The sequence below is a fragment of the Hyla sarda genome, chromosome 5, assembly GCF_029499605.1.
Source record: "Hyla sarda isolate aHylSar1 chromosome 5, aHylSar1.hap1, whole genome shotgun sequence".
NCBI lineage: Eukaryota > Metazoa > Chordata > Amphibia > Anura > Hylidae > Hyla > Hyla sarda.
The window spans coordinates 223942739-223961345 of NC_079193.1; the positions used below are offsets into that span (position 1 = coordinate 223942739).

At 46.8% G+C, this 18607-nt stretch overlaps 1 protein-coding gene across 8 annotated transcripts in view; it reads left to right on the forward strand.

Annotated features, from left to right (window-relative positions):
• The window catches only part of PHACTR1 (phosphatase and actin regulator 1), a 401179-nt gene that overhangs the window by 359409 nt on the left and 23163 nt on the right, over positions 1-18607 (forward strand). For all 8 annotated transcript variants that reach the window (XM_056521185.1, XM_056521189.1, XM_056521184.1 and 5 more), the window contains 3 exons: positions 6139-6365; positions 7091-7247; positions 17511-17566. In XM_056521185.1, coding sequence (XP_056377160.1) covers positions 6139-6365; positions 7091-7247; positions 17511-17566 — 440 coding nt within the window. The remainder of the gene's footprint in view (positions 1-6138; positions 6366-7090; positions 7248-17510; positions 17567-18607) is intronic.

Genomic DNA, 18607 nt, shown 5'->3' on the forward strand with positions numbered 1-18607 from the left:
TTTGCCTGCCAAGTGTTTTCTGCCAGTTGCATAGAGAATAATATATGGCATCATGTTTTACAGAATGTAAGTAAATATCATTGTCCAAACGCATCATTATTTATACCCCAACCCATATACAGTAAATATATATAAAAGAATTCTAGGAATAGTTTACGTATATGACAGCAGAAACGTGAAAGAGAGAGAACTGTCCTAAAAGCGACTCTAGGGAATAAATGTTGGGAAGAATGTGAGTTTATGTTACGTTAAAGGACAAGCATCATGAACAAAAACTTGTGATCTCCTGTTTGAAGCCCCGGTTGTCTAGCATAGGAGGGTGTCTCGACCCACCGCCCAAAGCAAGAGACGCCACGCTCCCTCCATATAGCTCTATGGGAGAGCTGGAGATTGCAAACGGCTCTCCCATAGAGCTATATGGAGGGAGTGAGGATCGTCGCGCGCTCCTGTGCTAGAGAACCGGGACTCCAAACAGGAGATCGCGGGGTCCCAAGCGCATGGACCCCCGCGATCTAAAACTTATCCCCTCTCCTTCGGATAAAGGATAAGTTTTTCTTCATGATACTTGTCCTTTAAATAAGAATAGATTTATAAAAGGTTACTGTACAATATCTTTGCATATCTCTACATTGTTTGGCAAATGAATGTTGATAAAGTAGTTCCTGTAAATAAGGAATATCTCTCTCAAGATGATAATAAGAGTTACTTATAAAGTTTCTATTGATGAGTAGTGGTAGTGGTGATAAGTTCTGAAATGGGATATCTAACACTCAACAGTATGTACAGTCCATATGTGTGCAAGGGTAGAAGAAGATACATCACTGTAGGAGCTGGAAAATCACTCGCAGCCAGTGCCCGATATGGCATACCGACCGAGTGTGTGCCGTGTGCAGATTAGTCGGAGCAGGGCCGGACTGGCCATTGGGCATACTGGGCATTTTCCCGGTGAGCCAGGCTGTCCCCCTGCCTATCTTAAATACTGTGGAGCTGCAGCCCTATTCTGCCGCCTTAAGTGCTGGGGCTGCCGCTTTAAGAGCTCCACACAGAGAGAGAGGCCTAATCTCCTCCTTCCTCAGAGAGACAGCTCACCGCTATGAGGTGAAATCATTATCATCAGGGCCCAGGTAGTATCTCCTCTCTGGCTGCTCATGTGTTATCTGGAAGATTTGTTTATACCAGCAAGTTTAACACTTACACTGCCTGGCAGAGCAGCCAGTGAGGGGGAAGGGAAACTTATAGCGCCATCAATGACACACAGTATGTCCCTTATAAAGCCTTTTGTTTACCTCCCCAAGCCCCCCTTGTCCTCTCCAAACCACTTTGTCCATCCCTGATCCCTCCGTCCATCCCTGATCCCTCCATCCATCCCTGGTCCCTCTGTCCATCCCTGATCCCTCTGTCCATCCATGATCCCTGCGCCCATCCCTGATCCCTCTGTCCATCCCTGATCCCTCCATCCATCCCTGGTCCCTCTGTCCATCCCTGATCCCTCTGTCCATCCATGATCCCTGCGCCCATCCCTGATCCCTCTGTCCATCCCTGATCCCTCCATCCATCCCTGGTCCCTCTGTCCATCCCTGATCCCTCTGTCCATCCATGATCCCTGCGCCCATCCCTGATCCCTCTGTCCATCCCTGATCCCTCCATCCATCCCTGGTCCCTCTGTCCATCTCTGATCCCTCTGTCCATCCCTGATTGCTCCGTCCATCCCTGATCCCCTATTCTGCTGATGAAGTCACTGGGGGGAGTTACTAGGTTTTACCCTGGTTTTGTGGTGTACATTTGTCGCATGGTTTGTCTCACATACTGGTCAGACATTTCATTTCAACTTTTGCTTTAGAAGGTTTTTCACAAAGAATATACCAAGTGGTGATTTCAGTTGATATCATTTAATGATCGCGAATTTATCATGTGCAACTTTTTAGTTTGTCACATCTTTTGTTGTAACTACGCTAACTGAGGCGCAAATCTACACCAGCCCTGACTTGGCTTACAAGACTAACTGCAAGCAGCATTATTAAAAAGTTGCACATTTTGTTGCACAGGCTAAAAAGTCGCAGAGGGGGGGGGGGGGGGGGAACCATACAAAGTGGCATACTGAAGTCAAAGATGTGATCAGGTGCACGTCTTTTTACCCCTTTAATTTGTGTTGTGGGAACTGTGTACCTGCACCAAATTCATCAAATGGCGCAGGACATGTGATAAATCTTGTGCTGACTACATTTCTTACATTAGTACTCCACTCTGTATGGTGATTCCTCTACGTTTTGTAAGCTAAGTTAGGGCTGGTGTAGATTTGTTCCTCAGTTAGTGCATTTGCACCAAAAGATGCAACAAACTGAAAAGGCGCACATCATACTTTCTGACCACTGCATGATGTGAACTGAAATCACGACTTGGTATGTTCTTTTTAAAAAACCTTCTTCACACCACGTTTTTGCCATACTGTTTTCAATCAGTTTTTCTAAAGAAAACCATATGGCAAAAAACGGATGGAACCGTATGGGAAAAAGTCAACCGTATGCATTTTTAAACTGTATACTGTTTTTAAAAGTGCATACGGTTCCGTACGTTTTTAATAAAAAAACAAACAAACAAACATGTTTTTTTAAAATTTTGTCCATTTTTAATGGGAGGGGGGTTGGGTGGGGTCTTTGGGATGCAAATGCGCATGTGCAAAGTAAAAACCGAATACGGTTTCCCGTATGGAACCGTATAAATGTGCGTTTCCCATTGACGTCCATGTTAAAAAAAAACGTATGCGGTTGCAGTACGGTTTTTAAACCGGAGACAAAACCGTGGTCCACCACTGTTTTCTTTAGTTAAAAAATTATTGAAAACAGTATGGCAGAAACGTGTTGTGAACCCAGCCTAAATGAAATGTCGCTTAACTTTGGCACAAAAAATTACTGCGCCACAGAAAAGCACAAAAGAACAGCAAAAAAAGTGTTAAAAAGGGGTAAAAATATTCACAAATTTCCCCCAGTGTGTACATATTTACCATTACAATCCTGTACTGGTCCTGAGTTATATCCTGTATTATACGCCAGAGCTGTACTCACTATTCTGCTGGTGGAGTCACTGTGTACGTACATTACATTACTTATTCCATACTGATCCCTAGTTATATCCTGTATTATACTCCAGAGCTGTTCTCACTATTCTGCTGGTGGATTCACTGTGTACATATTTTTCATTACTTATCCTGTACTGATCCTAAGGTAAATCCTGTATTATACTCCAAATCTGTACTCACTATTCTGCTGGTGAGGTCACTGTGAACATACAATACATTACTTATCCTGTACTGATCCAGAGTTATATTCTGTGTTATACTCTAGAGCTGTGCTCACTATTCTGCTGGTGAGGTCACTGTATACATATGCTACACTGTGGTTCGCTGTGCTGTTACAATGTGCCCGCTAAACACTGCCTGCCAGAGCTGCCACTGACGTTACAAGGAAGGTGAGAGCCTACAGTGAGCACAGATTTGGAGGTACCACTATTAGATAGAAGTGTATTCCTCCTTGTATACTGGTATTATTGGTAATATTGGTCAGTATACAGGATTTGGTCAGTAACAGTATGATGGTAATATGTATGGTGATAATATTCCTCCTTGTATACTGGTATTATTGGTAATATTGGTCAGTATACAGGACATAGTCAGTAACAGTATGATTGTAATATGTATGGTAATAATATTCCTCCTTGAATACTGGTATTTTTGGTAATATTGGTCTCAGTATACCGGATTTGGTCAGTAACAGTATGATGGTAATATGTTTAGTGATAATATTCCTCCTTGTATAATGGTATTATTGGTAATAATGGTCAGTATACAGGATTTGGTCAGTAACAGTGCGATGATAATATGAATAGTGATAATATTCCTCCTTTTATACAGGTATTATTGGTAATATTGGTCAGTATACAGGATTTGGTCAGTAACAGTATGATGGTAATATGTATAGTGATAATATTCCTCCATGTATATTGGTATTATTGGTAATATTGGTCTTAGAATACAGGGTTTGGTCAGTAAAAGTAAGATGATAATATGTATGGTGATAATATTCCTCCTTGTATACTGGTAGTATTGGTCAGTATACAGGATTTGGTCAGTAACAGTATGATGGTAATATGTATGGTGATAATATTCCTCCTTGTATACTGGTATTATTGGTAATATTGGTCTCAGTATACAGGGTTTGGTCAGTAACAGTATGATGATAATATGTATGGTGATAATATTCCTCCTTGTATACTGGTAGTATTGGTCAGTATACAGGATTTGGTCAGTAACAGTATGATGGTAATATGTATGGTGATAATATTCTTCCTTGTATACTGGTGTTATTGGTAATATTGATCTCAGTATACAGGATTTGGTCATTAACAGTATGACGGTAATATGTATGTGATAATATTCCTCCTTGTATACTGTTATTATAGGTAATATTGGTCTCAGTATACAGGATTTCATTGCAGAAAGATTGAGTCCATATTTTTAACATTTATATGCTCGACGTAAGTTCATGGGAAAAAAGAATGTAGTTTTTACATCCGTGTCATGTCACTTTTTTTTTACACAGTTATAGAAAATATGCCCTTTTTTTTTTTTTTTTACATACTATGGGGGAGATTTATCAAAACCTGTCCAGAGGAAAAGTTTCCCATAGCAACCAATCAGATCACTTCTTTCATTTTGCAGAGGCCTTGTTAGAAATGAAAGAAGCGATCTGATTGGTTGCTAGGGGCAACTGTACAACTTTTCCTCTGCTCAGGTTTTGATAAATCTCCCCTGTGTGTATAGAAACTACTTTCCCATAGACATAAAGCACATTAATGTTAAAAATACAGACACAATCTTTGTACAGTTTTGTGAATGCATTATTCACAATGAAATATGCCTAAAATACACTGTTTTACTGTAGCCTAATGTTTATATAGTATACATTTTCTGTTTCGTAACCAGTTATGATTAACATTTGGCCCCTCACATTTCTGGCTCCACCTCCACATAGCCACTCCCACAATCAAAATGGGCTGCTTAATCTAAAAAGCCCAGGCCTATTTTTGGTCCCAGTCCGGCCCTGGTGGATAGTTTGAATAAGATTGCTTATAGCTAGATGTACGTTTCAGGAGTTCTTTTACCCTTTTGTTCAGTAGCAGCAAATATTTCATTACATGAATAGGAATTGGCTGGATTTTTGTTCAGCATTGTATACTGTTACTATCCTATGATGATAAGGAAGCATCTATGGGTTTTTGTTTATCAGTTATCATGGCAAGTATACTCAAAGCAGTTGGAAAATGTCAAGAGTTTGGATGCATAGCGGGGGGGGGGGGGGGAATAAAAACTAATATTGAACTGTCTTTGTTGCCTACATCAACCAATCACAGCTCAGCTTTTACGTCTTAACAAGCTCTTATAAAATGAAAGCTCAGTTCCGATTGGTTGCAATGGGCAACAAAGACTGTTTTACTGATAGGGTCGATTCACACGTACAGTATCCTGCGCATATTCGATGCTGCAGATTTGAAGCTGTGTTCAATCATTTACTTTATAATGAAATCTACAGCATAAGTTCTGCAGCTTTAAATCTGATGATCTTTACCATTCCTAGCCCACAAAAGACCAGAGAATTTTATTTTTAATGCATTTTTTCTCCTCACTCTCTAAAAGCCATATCTCTTTAATTTTTCCATCGACATAGCTCTATAAATTCTTGTTTTTTGTGGTGGATGAGAGGAATTAGGTATTTTTTTCTGCTGCTTGCGTAAACAGCTGAATGCTGTGCTCAGCTATCTCCGGCAGCTAACATAGAGAATGAATTTAGTGCTAGCACACATGCATGACCTGCCACTCCATTCAAGTGGGAGTTTTGGGTCCCCGTTATTGAGATCATAGGAGGCCTTAACAGTTGACCCCCCCAAGATCAGTTGTTATCCCCGGTCCTGTGGGTAGGGTTACAACTTTACAATATGGGAAAACCAATTGGTACTATTGTCCAGATACCACAAAACACCTTGGTGCCCCCACATATATCTATACTTTGCTATATTATCACTTGATTTGAATTCAGTATTGTTTATTTAGGTATACGTTACATAAATTCTGGCTGTTTTTTGTAGCTCGGGGTTACATGGAGGTGACAGCATGTCAAAATCAGGACTCAGTGGCTATACTGACATGAGACAAGTGCCAACCGTTGTTATTGAATGTGAAGATGATAAAGAAAATGTGCCTCATGAATTAAACTATGACGACTCCTCATGCCTGTACTCAAGAGATGATGAAGACGATGAGGATGACGATGAGGAGGAAGACGACGATGATGATGATAGCTCACTTTACACAAGTAAGCGCACAGGTTTTTACACCCAAATGACAGTGATGTGTGTCATGTCATTAATGCAGATTTACAGCCACAATATTTATAGTGTTGGGTCTTAAAAAAAATGTATAACACTGCCACTTTCCCATGCCAATATTCTGGTCATTATATTAAAGGGGTGGGTAACATCCGGCCCATGGGCCATATAAGGCCTGTGAAATAATTTGATCTGTTATTTTAACAGCGGGATCTACCTAGGTAGCGTGGGATCTCGCACATTCACTCTAATGCAGAGAGGTCTAGTTAGTGTGGGAGCACACTGATTGTAGCAAAGCTTTAGCAATGCATTTCGGGGGAAGCCGCAGGACCACATGATAAGCCTGGAACATCCAGTGGTACGGTTTTGTGACAACTAATTATAGAATTATAGACAATATTAATATATATGGTCCACGATTGGGCCTGTAAGTACCCAAATGGTCCTTGGCTGAAATTACATCAGTATTACATCAGTATTTGTAAGTCAAAACTAGGAGCAAGTCCAAAACACAGAAGAGCTCAAATTCAATCTGCTATAGTTTCTCTTTTTGTAAGTTTTACTTCATTCTGATGAACTTACTGCTGCCATTCTGATGAACATACTGCTGTGCGACAGTGGCTATAGTCTGTCCAGTTCTGTGAAAATATAGTACTTTAGTACAAATTAGCCAGAAGCTAGTTAGCAATCTTTTTATTTTCTTATTCCCAAGGTTCGCTGGCATTAAAGGTTCTCAGGAAGGATTCTTTGGCAATCAAATTAAGCAATAGACCCTCTAAAAGAGAGTTAGAAGAGAAGAACATTCTGCCTGTGCAGACAGATGAAGAGAGGCTGGAACTGAGGCAGCAGATTGGGACTAAGCTTACTAGGTAGGTTCATTTTTCCTAATTGAATCTCCCTATAGTTAAGTAAGTTAAGTATTGTTAATGTATGTATATATTTTATAATGTACCTGTATTATAAGTTGCATTAAAAGTGTTAAGTGGTCCTATCACTATTAAACAGTGTGAGCCACAATGTAAACATATACAAGGCTTAAGGGTCATGCAGGGAGGGCCGCACTATCATTGGATTGCTCTGCAGCTCTTCCCTGCAACCAGCCGTCAGCCCCGCATCCCCTATCACATGGGGAGATATTCGGAGAAAAGTTGATAATTTTTGAAGGGGTACTCTGCCCCTAGACATCTTATCCCCTATCCAAAGGACAGGAAATAAGATGTCTGATCGCGGGGGTCGCGAGGACCCCAGTGATCTCCCTGCTGCACCTCTTCGTTCGTTTAGAGTGTCGGGTGCAGCCCTGGAGGCCCGTGACTTCACGGCCATGCCCCGCTCATGATGTCACGGCCATGCCTCCTCAATGCATGTCTATGAAAGGGGACGATAAGATGTCTAAGATAGGGGATAAGATGCCTAGGGACGGAGTACCCCTTTAAGCAGGTCAAAGCAATCTCATCAACCGACCAATGAGCATTCGCTCATTCGTCAGCTGATCGCTGATCATATTACAAATACAGATAATGGCCAATAATCGCCCCATGAAATCGGGCCCTCAGCTCTGTACTGTGAACAAACCAAGAAGATTAAAGTTCATTTCCTGTACATATGACATTTGTTTAATCCCATAAATGCATTGCACAAAATCAGTATTTTATCATAAGGACTTATGCAATTTGTAGTGAATGTCATCTGAGTTCCTTCCTGCTGCGTACCTTAAAGCATCACTATAGCAAAATGTTTTTACTCCCTGACAATAACATTGTACAGTTAAACAGACACACTGTGTACTATTCCAGTCCTGCTGTTCGTCATTATGATGGTCCAATTTCCTCAGCGACTACTATGTGGACCATTCCCTGGTGCTTTTTCGTTGCATGTCTTGGAGGCTCACATTTAGCGTATCATAAAGATGCATTGAGAAAGTGTCTGTCACGATGCCGGCTGGCAGGTAGTGGATCCTCTGTGTCAGAGAGGGATTAGCGAGGACCGCGCTAGTGGACCGGTTCTAAGTCACTACTGGTTTTCACCAGAGCCCGCCGCAAAGCGGGATGGTCTTGCTGCGGCGGTAGTGACCAGGTCGTATCCACTAGCAACGGCTCACCTCTCTGACTGCTGATGACAGGCGCGGTACAAGGGAGTAGACAGAAGCAAGGTCGGACGTAGCAGAAGGTCGGGGGCAGGCGGCAAGGTTCGTAGTCAGGGTGGATAGCAGAAGTACTGGTACACAGGCTTTAGACACACAAAACGCTTTCACTAGGCACAAGGGCAACAAGATCCGGCAAGGGAGTGCAAGGGAGGAGACTAGATATAGCCAGGGAACAGGTGGGAGCCAATTAAGCTAATTGGGCCAGGCACCAATCATTGGTGCACTGGCCCTTTAAGTCTCAGGGAGCTGGCGCGCGCGCGCCCTAGAGAGCGGAGCCGCGCGCGCCAGCACACGACAGCAGGGGACGGGAACGGGTAAGTGACCTGGGATGCGATTCGCGAGCGGGCGCGTTCCGCTGTGCGAATCGCATCCCCAACGGCCATGACAGAGCAGCGCTCCCGGTCAGCGGGACTGACCGGGGAGCTGCAGGGAGAAAGACGCCGTGAGCGCTCCGGGGAGGAGCGGGGACCCGGAGCGCTAGGCGTAACAGTACCCCCCCCCTTAGGTCTCCCCTTTTTTTTGTCCGGTGACTGCCTCCCCTGGGATGAGGACACCGGGAAGGAATGGATGGTTTCCTCAATGGCAGGCAGTACAGCAGGAGTAGGAATGGGGAGGGAGGGCAGAGGGTGAAGCTTGGCACGGGGCAGGGAGACACAAGGACGGGAGCCAAGAAGGGACACAGAGGCTTGCCTGATGGGACTGGGAGGGGGGGAGAGGCATTTCCTGTGGCAGGCAGAGTCCTTAATGACCTTAGGGGGACCGGATACAGGAGGAACCACAGGGTCACGGCAGGGAGTACTGGGAGCCGGTTTAAGGCAGTCCTTGGAACAAGAGGGACCCCAACTCTTGATCTCCCCAGTGGACCAGTCCAGGGTTGGGGAATGGTGTTGAAGCCAGGGTAGTCCAAGGAGAATTTCGGAAGTGCAATTGGGAAGGACCAAAAATACAATTTTCTCGTGATGAGGTCCGATGCACATTAGGAGGGGCTCCGTGCGGTAACGCACGGTGCAATCCAACCTGGCTCCGTTGACCGCGGAAATATGGAGTGGCTTGACAAGACGGGTCACCGGAATGCGGAACTTATTCACCAAGGACTCCCGAACAAAATTCCCAGAGGCACCAGAGTCCAGGCAGGCCACGGCTGAGAGGGAAGAGCTGGCTGAAGTAGAAATCCGGACAGGCACCGTGAGACGTGGAGAAGCCGACTTAGCATCAAGAGACACCACACCCACGAGAGCTGGGTGCGAGCGTGCGTTACCCAGACGTGGAGGACGGACAGGGCAATCCACCAAAAAGTGTTCGGTACTGGCACAGTACAGACAAAGATTCTCTTCCTTACGGCGATTCCTCTCTTCCAGGGTCAGGCGAGACCGATCCACTTGCATGGCTTCCTCGGCGGGAGGCCTAGGCGCAGATTGCAATGGAGACTGTGGGAGAGGTGTCCAGAGATCGAAGTCTTTTTCCTGGCGGAGCTCTTGATGCCTCTCAGAAAAACGCATGTCAATGCGAGTGGCTAGATGAATGAGTTCATGCAGGTTAGCAGGAGTTTCTCGTGCGGCCAGAACATCTTTAATGTTGCTGGATAGGCCTTTTTTAAAGGTCGCGCAGAGGGCCTCATTATTCCAGGATAGTTCAGAAGCAAGGGTACGGAATTGTATGGCGTACTCGCCAACGGAAGAATTACCCTGGACGAGGTTCAGCAGGGCAGTCTCAGCAGAAGAGGCTCGGGCAGGTTCCTCAAAGACACTTCGAATTTCCGAGAAGAAGGAGTGTACAGAGGCGGTGACGGGGTCATTGCGGTCCCAGAGCGGTGTGGCCCATGACAGGGCTTTTCCGGAGAGAAGGCTGACTACGAAAGCCACCTTAGACCTTTCAGTGGGAAACTGGTCCGACATCATCTCCAAGTGCAGGGAACATTGCGAAAGAAAGCCACGGCAAAACTTAGAGTCCCCATTAAATTTGTCCGGCAAGGACAGGCGGAGGCTAGGAGTGGCCACTCGCTGCGGAGGAGGTGCAGGAGCTGGCGGAGGAGATGATTGCTGATGAAGTTGCGACTGAAGTTGGTGCACAATGGTGGACACTTCCGACAGCTGGTGGGTTAGATGGGCGATCTGTCGGGCTTGCTGGGCGACCACCGTGGTGATATCAGAGGCAACTGGCAGGGGAACCTCAGCGGGATCCATGGCCGGATCTACTGTCACGATGCCGGCTGGCAGGTAGTGGATCCTCTGTGTCAGAGAGGGATTAGCGAGGACCGCGCTAGTGGACCGGTTCTAAGTCACTACTGGTTTTCACCAGAGCCCGCCGCAAAGCGGGATGGTCTTGCTGCGGCGGTAGTGACCAGGTCGTATCCACTAGCAACGGCTCACCTCTCTGACTGCTGATGACAGGCGCGGTACAAGGGAGTAGACAGAAGCAAGGTCGGACGTAGCAGAAGGTCGGGGGCAGGCGGCAAGGTTCGTAGTCAGGGTGGATAGCAGAAGTACTGGTACACAGGCTTTAGACACACAAAACGCTTTCACTAGGCACAAGGGCAACAAGATCCGGCAAGGGAGTGCAAGGGAGGAGACTAGATATAGCCAGGGAACAGGTGGGAGCCAATTAAGCTAATTGGGCCAGGCACCAATCATTGGTGCACTGGCCCTTTAAGTCTCAGGGAGCTGGCGCGCGCGCGCCCTAGAGAGCGGAGCCGCGCGCGCCAGCACACGACAGCAGGGGACGGGAACGGGTAAGTGACCTGGGATGCGATTCGCGAGCGGGCGCGTCCCGCTGTGCGAATCGCATCCCCAACGGCCATGACAGAGCAGCGCTCCCGGTCAGCGGGACTGACCGGGGAGCTGCAGGGAGAAAGACGCCGTGAGCGCTCCGGGGAGGAGCGGGGACCCGGAGCGCTAGGCGTAACAGTGTCTTCTGAGCCACACAGCAAGACTTATAAACCATGTAATAAAATGAGTTCTCAGAGTAAAGAAAATATGTCAGTGGTGTCTCATTGACGTATCTTTATGTTTCCTTATTTATAGTCATACATTCCTAAGTTATTAAACGCAGGTGAACTCCATTACTGTCTGTGCTTTTCTTTCTTCCGGCTGTTCATTCAGACTCTATGGACAGTGTATAAAGTCAGCTGTGGTGTCACTGTTTTAGTAGAACCCTCTGGGTACCCTTGCTCCAAGCAGATCTCTAGTAAGATGTGTACAGAAATCATAGGGCCCTATAACAAAACGAAGTATGGGCCCTTCCCCACTGACAGCTCTCAAATGTACTAATTCTCTATCATTCTCTAATATTCACCATCATTTTGTAACAGTTCCTTCTAGAGGTTACTCTGGTAATAGTGATGCACAATGTGAGTGATGTGTGACAGTATATACCCCATGTGTAGGTATATGCCCTGTAGATGGATATGGCTTAAGTGTATAACGTTTTCCAACACTTCTCTAACTAGTGGAATTTTTTAGGAAAAAGTTGTACATCACATGACTTGCCATCTTTACCCTACTCATATGTTTTCTGATACAATACCTCTTGTCCTCTAGTGCTATGAAGCAGGTAAGAAAATCCCTTGTATTCCACATCACTTCAGTCCTTACCACCCATTTGCATACAGTTTCATGCGCTAAAATTGTGGATCAATATTTTGGAGTAAAAGAACCAACTAATAGACAAGGTAGAATGTGCCAGATTTTTAAACAGCTTACTGTAATAAGACAGTACTATTAAAGGAGCTCTCCAGTACAGGAAAACGTATCCCCTATCCTAAGAATATGGGATAAGTTTCAGATCGCGGGGGCTCTGACCGCTGGGACCCCCCACAATCTCCCGTACGTGGCCCTGGCAGTTCGCGGGAGGGGGGCGTGTCGACCACCGCACAAAGCAGTGGCTGACACGCCCCCTCAATACAACTCTATTGCGATCTGAAACTTATTATTGTCACGATGCCGGCTGGCAGGTAGTGGATCCTCTGTGCCAGAGAGGGATGGAGAGGACCGCGCTAGTGGACCGGTTCTAAGCCACTACAGGTTTTCACCAGAGCCCGCCGCAAAGCGGGATGGTCTTGCTGCGGCGGTAGTGACCAGGTCGTATCCACCAGCAACGGCTTACCTCTCTGGCTGCTGAAGATGCTGAATATAGGCGCGGTACAATGGAGTAGGCAGAAGCAAGGTCGGACGTAGCAGAAGGTCGGGGGCAGGCGGCAAGGATCGTAGTCAGGGGCAACGGCAGGAGGTCAGGAACACGGACTAGGAACAGACTAGGGAACGCTTTCACTAGGCACTAAGGCAACAAGATCCGGCAAGGGAGTGCAAGGGAGGAGACTAGATATAGGGAAGTGCACAGGTGAACACAATAAGCTAATTGGGCCAGGCACCAATCATTGGTGCACTGGCCCTTTAAATCTCAGGGAGCTGGCGCGCGCGCGCCCTAGAGAGCGGAGCCGCGCGCGCCAGCACATGACAGCAGGAGACGGGAACGGGTAAGTGACCTGGGATGCGATTCGCGAGCGGGCGCGTCCCGCTGTGCGAATCGCATCCCCAACGGCCATGACAGGGCAGCGCTCCCGGTCAGCGGGACCGACCGGGGCGCTGCGGAGAGAGAGACGCCGTACGCGCTCCGGGGAGGAGCGGGGACCCGGAGCGCTAGGCGTAACAGTACCCCCCCCCTTAGGTCTCCCCCTCTTCTTGGGGCCAAAGAACCTGAGGAAAAAAAATTCAATTTTTCCGTGATGAGGTCCGATGCAAATTAGGAGGGGTTCTGTGTGGAAACGAACGAGACAGTCCAATCTTTTATTGTAAAAACAATAGATGTAGAGGGGTCTGGCGAGACTGGTCACAGGAACGTAGAACCTGTTGATGAGAGAGGCCAAAAAAAATTTTCCTGCAGATCCGGAATCCAAGAAGGCCACTGTAGAGAAGGAGAAGGCAGAGGCAGACATCCGCACAGGCACAGTAAGACGTGGAGAAGCAGAGTAGACATCAAGGACTGTCTCACCTTTGTGCGGAGTCAGCGTACGTCTTTCCTGGCGGGGAGGACGGATAGGACAATCTCTTAGGAAGTGTTCGGTACTAGCACAGTACAGGCAGAGGTTCTCCATACGGCATCGTGTCCTCTCTTGAGGTGTCAAGCGAGACCGGTCAACTTGCATAGCCTCCGCGGCGGGAAGCACAGGAACAGATTGCAGAGGACCAGAGGAGAGAGGAGCCGGGGAGAAAAAACGCTTCGTGCGAACAAAGTCCATATCCAGGCGAAGCTCCAGACGCCATCCGGAAGAACGCATGTCAATGCGAGTGGCAAGATGAATGAGTTCATGTAGGTCAGCAGGAGTCTCTCGTGCGGCCAGAACATCTTTAATGTTGCTGGATAGGCCTTTTTTAAAGGTCGCGCAGAGAACCTCACTATTCCAGGACAACTCGTAAGCAAGAGCACGGAACTGAATGGCGTACTCGCCAACGGAAGAAACACCCTGGGCCAGGTTCAGCAGGGCAATCTCGGCTGAAGAAGCTCGGGCAGGTTCCTCAAAGACACTTCGAATTTCCGAGAAGAAGGAGTGTACAGAGGCAGTGACGGGGTCATTGCGGTCCCAGAGCGGTGCGGCCCATGACAGGGCTTTTCCAGACAGAAGGCTGACTACGAAAGCCACCATAGACCTCTCAGTAGGAAACTGGTCCGACATCATCTCCAAGTGCTGGGAACATTGCGAAAGAAAGCCACGGCAATACTTAGAGTCCCCATCAAATTTGTCCGGCAAGGACAGGCAGAGGCTAGGAGTGGCCACTCGCTGCGGAGGAGGTGCAGGAGCTGGCGGAGGAGAAGATTGCTGGAGAAGTTGCGACTGAAGTTGGTGCGAAATGGTGGACATTTCCGACAGCTGACGGGTTAGAAGGGCGATCAGTCGGGCTTGCTGGGCGGCCACCGTGGTGAGGTCAGCGACCACTGACAGAGGAACTTCAGCGGGATCCATGGCCGGATCTACTGTCACGATGCCGGCTGGCAGGTAGTGGATCCTCTGTGCCAGAGAGGGATGGAGAGGACCGCGCTAGTGGACCGGTTCTAAGCCACTACAGGTTTTCACCAGAGCCCGCCGCAAAGCGGGATGGTCTTGCTGCGGCGGTAGTGACCAGGTCGTATCCACCAGCAACGGCTTACCTCTCTGGCTGCTGAAGATGCTGAATATAGGCGCGGTACAATGGAGTAGGCAGAAGCAAGGTCGGACGTAGCAGAAGGTCGGGGGCAGGCGGCAAGGATCGTAGTCAGGGGCAACGGCAGGAGGTCAGGAACACGGACTAGGAACAGACTAGGGAACGCTTTCACTAGGCACTAAGGCAACAAGATCCGGCAAGGGAGTGCAAGGGAGGAGACTAGATATAGGGAAGTGCACAGGTGAACACAATAAGCTAATTGGGCCAGGCACCAATCATTGGTGCACTGGCCCTTTAAATCTCAGGGAGCTGGCGCGCGCGCGCCCTAGAGAGCGGAGCCGCGCGCGCCAGCACATGACAGCAGGAGACGGGAACGGGTAAGTGACCTGGGATGCGATTCGCGAGCGGGCGCGTCCCGCTGTGCGAATCGCATCCCCAACGGCCATGACAGGGCAGCGCTCCCGGTCAGCGGGACCGACCGGGGCGCTGCGGAGAGAGAGACGCCGTACGCGCTCCGGGGAGGAGCGGGGACCCGGAGCGCTAGGCGTAACAATTATCCTCTATCTTTAGGATAGGGGATGTGTTTTCCTGTACTGGACTACTCCTTTAAATCTGGTTTTCTAAATCATCATAAAGATGTTTAAGGCAGTTGAGGTCAGCTCTCTGTGTTTGACACTCAAATTCTTACACTTCAAACTCGTCAGATGTCCTTATGGACCTCACATTATCCATAGGGGCACAGTCATGAATATGAAAGGGTCTTCCCCATTAAAGTAGGAGGCCCACAATAATGTTACATGTTTTTATGCTGTAGCATTAGCATTACACTTAAGTGATAATAAGGGGCCTTACCCAAACCCTGCAAAACAGTCCCATACCATCATCACTCCTCACATTTCACAGTAGTCACTATGCATTCTGTAAGTTGCTGTTCTGCAACCATCATCCAAACCCAGATTTATCTATCAGACTGTTGAATAGTAAAACTGATCACTCATAAATTCATCTGATAAATTAATCACTGCATTGAACAAATTTCCACTGCTCTAGAGTCTAAAGGCTGTGAGCTCTACACCACTCCAGCCAAAGCTTGGCATTTCATATGGTGACCTTAGTCTTCTGTGCAGCTGCTGCACCTTGGAAACCCTGAGATTCCCAATATGCTGATTTCACTGCCAGAAATGGTTTGTAACTCGGTAGTATGCGATCCAACAGAGGGTATGCAATTTTTTGACACTCTGTGAGTTTAGGTGGTCTTCCACATCTTGACTCCTAGATGCTTCAACTTTACAATAGTAGCACTTGAGTGCAAACACCTGAACTCAATAATTAGGAGGGGTGTCCATATACCTTTGGTCATACAGAGTACTTTCTGTCCTTATTGCACAAAGATACCTTAAATGGGTTGTTTGGAAACATATAAATTTTTATATATGGCTGGGGCTAGTAAAAGAAAAAAGTCATACTTACCTCTCCTGATCTCCCACTGTTCCCAGTCTAACATCATCTCTTCCCCCGCTAGCCACCATTTATTCCTTTTTCTGAGATTAGTTGTCCCATCAGGACCTGCCCACTCAGCCAGTCACTGGCTGTGTCCTGTCTCCTGTCTCAGTCAGTGATTGGCTGAATGGGCAGGTCCAGCTCTAGAAACATATTAAAAAAAAAGTTATGTTCCCAGACAACCCATTTAAAACCCTTAAAAAGTAAAAATGCATTATAAAACAATGTGCACTACTGGACAAAGGTGCCCATACACTTTCAGCTGTCAGCTGAATTTTTCCCCTCCCCTTAAACATGCATGCTAAGTTTGCATGTGAGTTCAATTTGGAGAGAAGTAAGCCAAAGTCAGACTCTGTGACGGCAACTTATCTCCCGTGAGAACAAAATGAACTTGCATTAAAATTTAACATGCCCATTCCTTCTTTACCCCATCATCTATTGGGGAACACATTAGATGGTCAGCCTGTCCTGCAGAAATTAAAAGGGTTATCCGGCGGGAGGGGGCATTTCTTAACTAGTACATAAAAAAATAAACCTACACTTACCTCCAGGGCTTCTGCAGTGCCTCCGGTGTCATGCTCCGGTCCTCTTTCTGAGAGACTGCATGACTTTTGGACCTGGAGTGACGTTGGGGCCCAGTGTGCCATACTGCTGCTAAGCCAATCACTGGCTTCAGCGATATCCCACCTTGTCCAGTGATTGGCTTAGCAGCAATATGACACACTGGGTCCCAACGTCACTCTTGGCTTAAGCGTCACGATGCATCTCAGGAAGAAGATCGCAACAGGACACCGGAGGGAGGGCTGGAGGTAGGTAGAGGTTTATTTTTTAATATAATATAGAATGGGCATAGTTAGGATCCCAATCCCCCAGGATAACCCCTTTAACTGACTTTTCTCTAATGTGTATAGAGGACTTAAAAAGATCCGGAAAATTTGCAGGTAAGAGCAGAAGTTAGATGATGCAATAAACCATAACACTAGCAGATAATTCCACGTCTGGCACAACACTGCATTATTTAGTGTGTGCCTCCTTCATCAATGTGCTTTTACACTTATCCTTTTGCGTAGCAAAACACATTAGCAAGTAAACGGTAAGGAAGTCAGGAAGTTGTGACAGCTAAGGAAATGTTGTAAAGCCTTGTTATCAAGATTAAAAGTAGACATGACTTCACAGCTGGTCCCTCATTCTTGACACTGTAATTTCATTTCTGTACCTGAGCTTTCCTAGTACTAACTTACCGGCTGGAACCATGGGTTTTATAGCAGTGACCATTCTAAAACAAGTCTAGTAATGATAAAAACAACATACATAAAAAAGAACATGGTTAAGAAGATCGCAATCTTTTTTTGCAGACGACTGAGCCAAAGGCCAACAGCTGAAGAGTTGGAACAAAGAAATATTCTGAAACGTAAGTATTCTTTTCTGTTAGATATCCTGTGTATATCAGGATCTGTAGAGAAATAAAGTCCTGGGTTCCTGGCACAATCTACCTAGAAAAGCATGACAGTTTAAATTACTGACATAAGTTAATTGGATTTACCACATACACAATGCATTTCTGGGCTATGGAGCCCCTTCGTCAGATGGGATGGTACAATTGTAAGATCGCTATCACACTTGTTTTGGTGGAGTGCGCCAGAAACTCAGGACTTTCTGCTCTACAGATCCACTATTACATTTTGGCTGGCTGCTCTAGTGCCAACACCTGGGAGGCTGCACCATCATTCTCATGTCCACATAGTGGTTGTGTCTCTTACACAACCTTAAAAGGTGAGCAGTCACTACTAAATTGTCACATCACCATTTTTCATACCTGTGGTAAAACGTATTGCCCTGTGAGAAGCCCTACTTTTCTTTTTCGCCAATATAGATTTGTCTGTGTATATCAAGAGTATCCTCTCTACTGTCTTAAAGGGGTATTCCGGCTTTATACATCTTATCCCCTATCCAAAGGATAGGGGATAAGATGTATGATCACAGGGGTCCCGCCGCTGGGGACCCCCGCGATCTCGGTGCAGCCCCTGGCAATCTGTGTCGGGCGCTGCTTCAGAGACGGAGACACGATGTCACGCCCACGCTCCCTAGTGATGTCACGCCACGCCCCCTCCATTCATGCCAATGGGAGGGGGCTCGACACTGTAACGCCCCCTCCCAAAAACATGAATGGTGGGGGCGTGGCCGTGATGTCACTTCACCATCTCAGAAGCAGCGCCTATGCCCCCAGCGGCGGGACTCCTGCGATCGTTCATTCTTAGGATAAAGAATAAGATGTGTAAAGCCGGAATACCCCGTTAATGTATGTATTTACTGTGAGCTCTTCATGTTCACATGGGGGGAATACAGTATTCTGTGGATATTGTGCTATTGATTTTCATGTGGCTTTTGCTAGGTAAATTCTGCACAACAAAAACTGCAGCTGTGGGTTTTTAATACATTGGGGTTTTTTGGA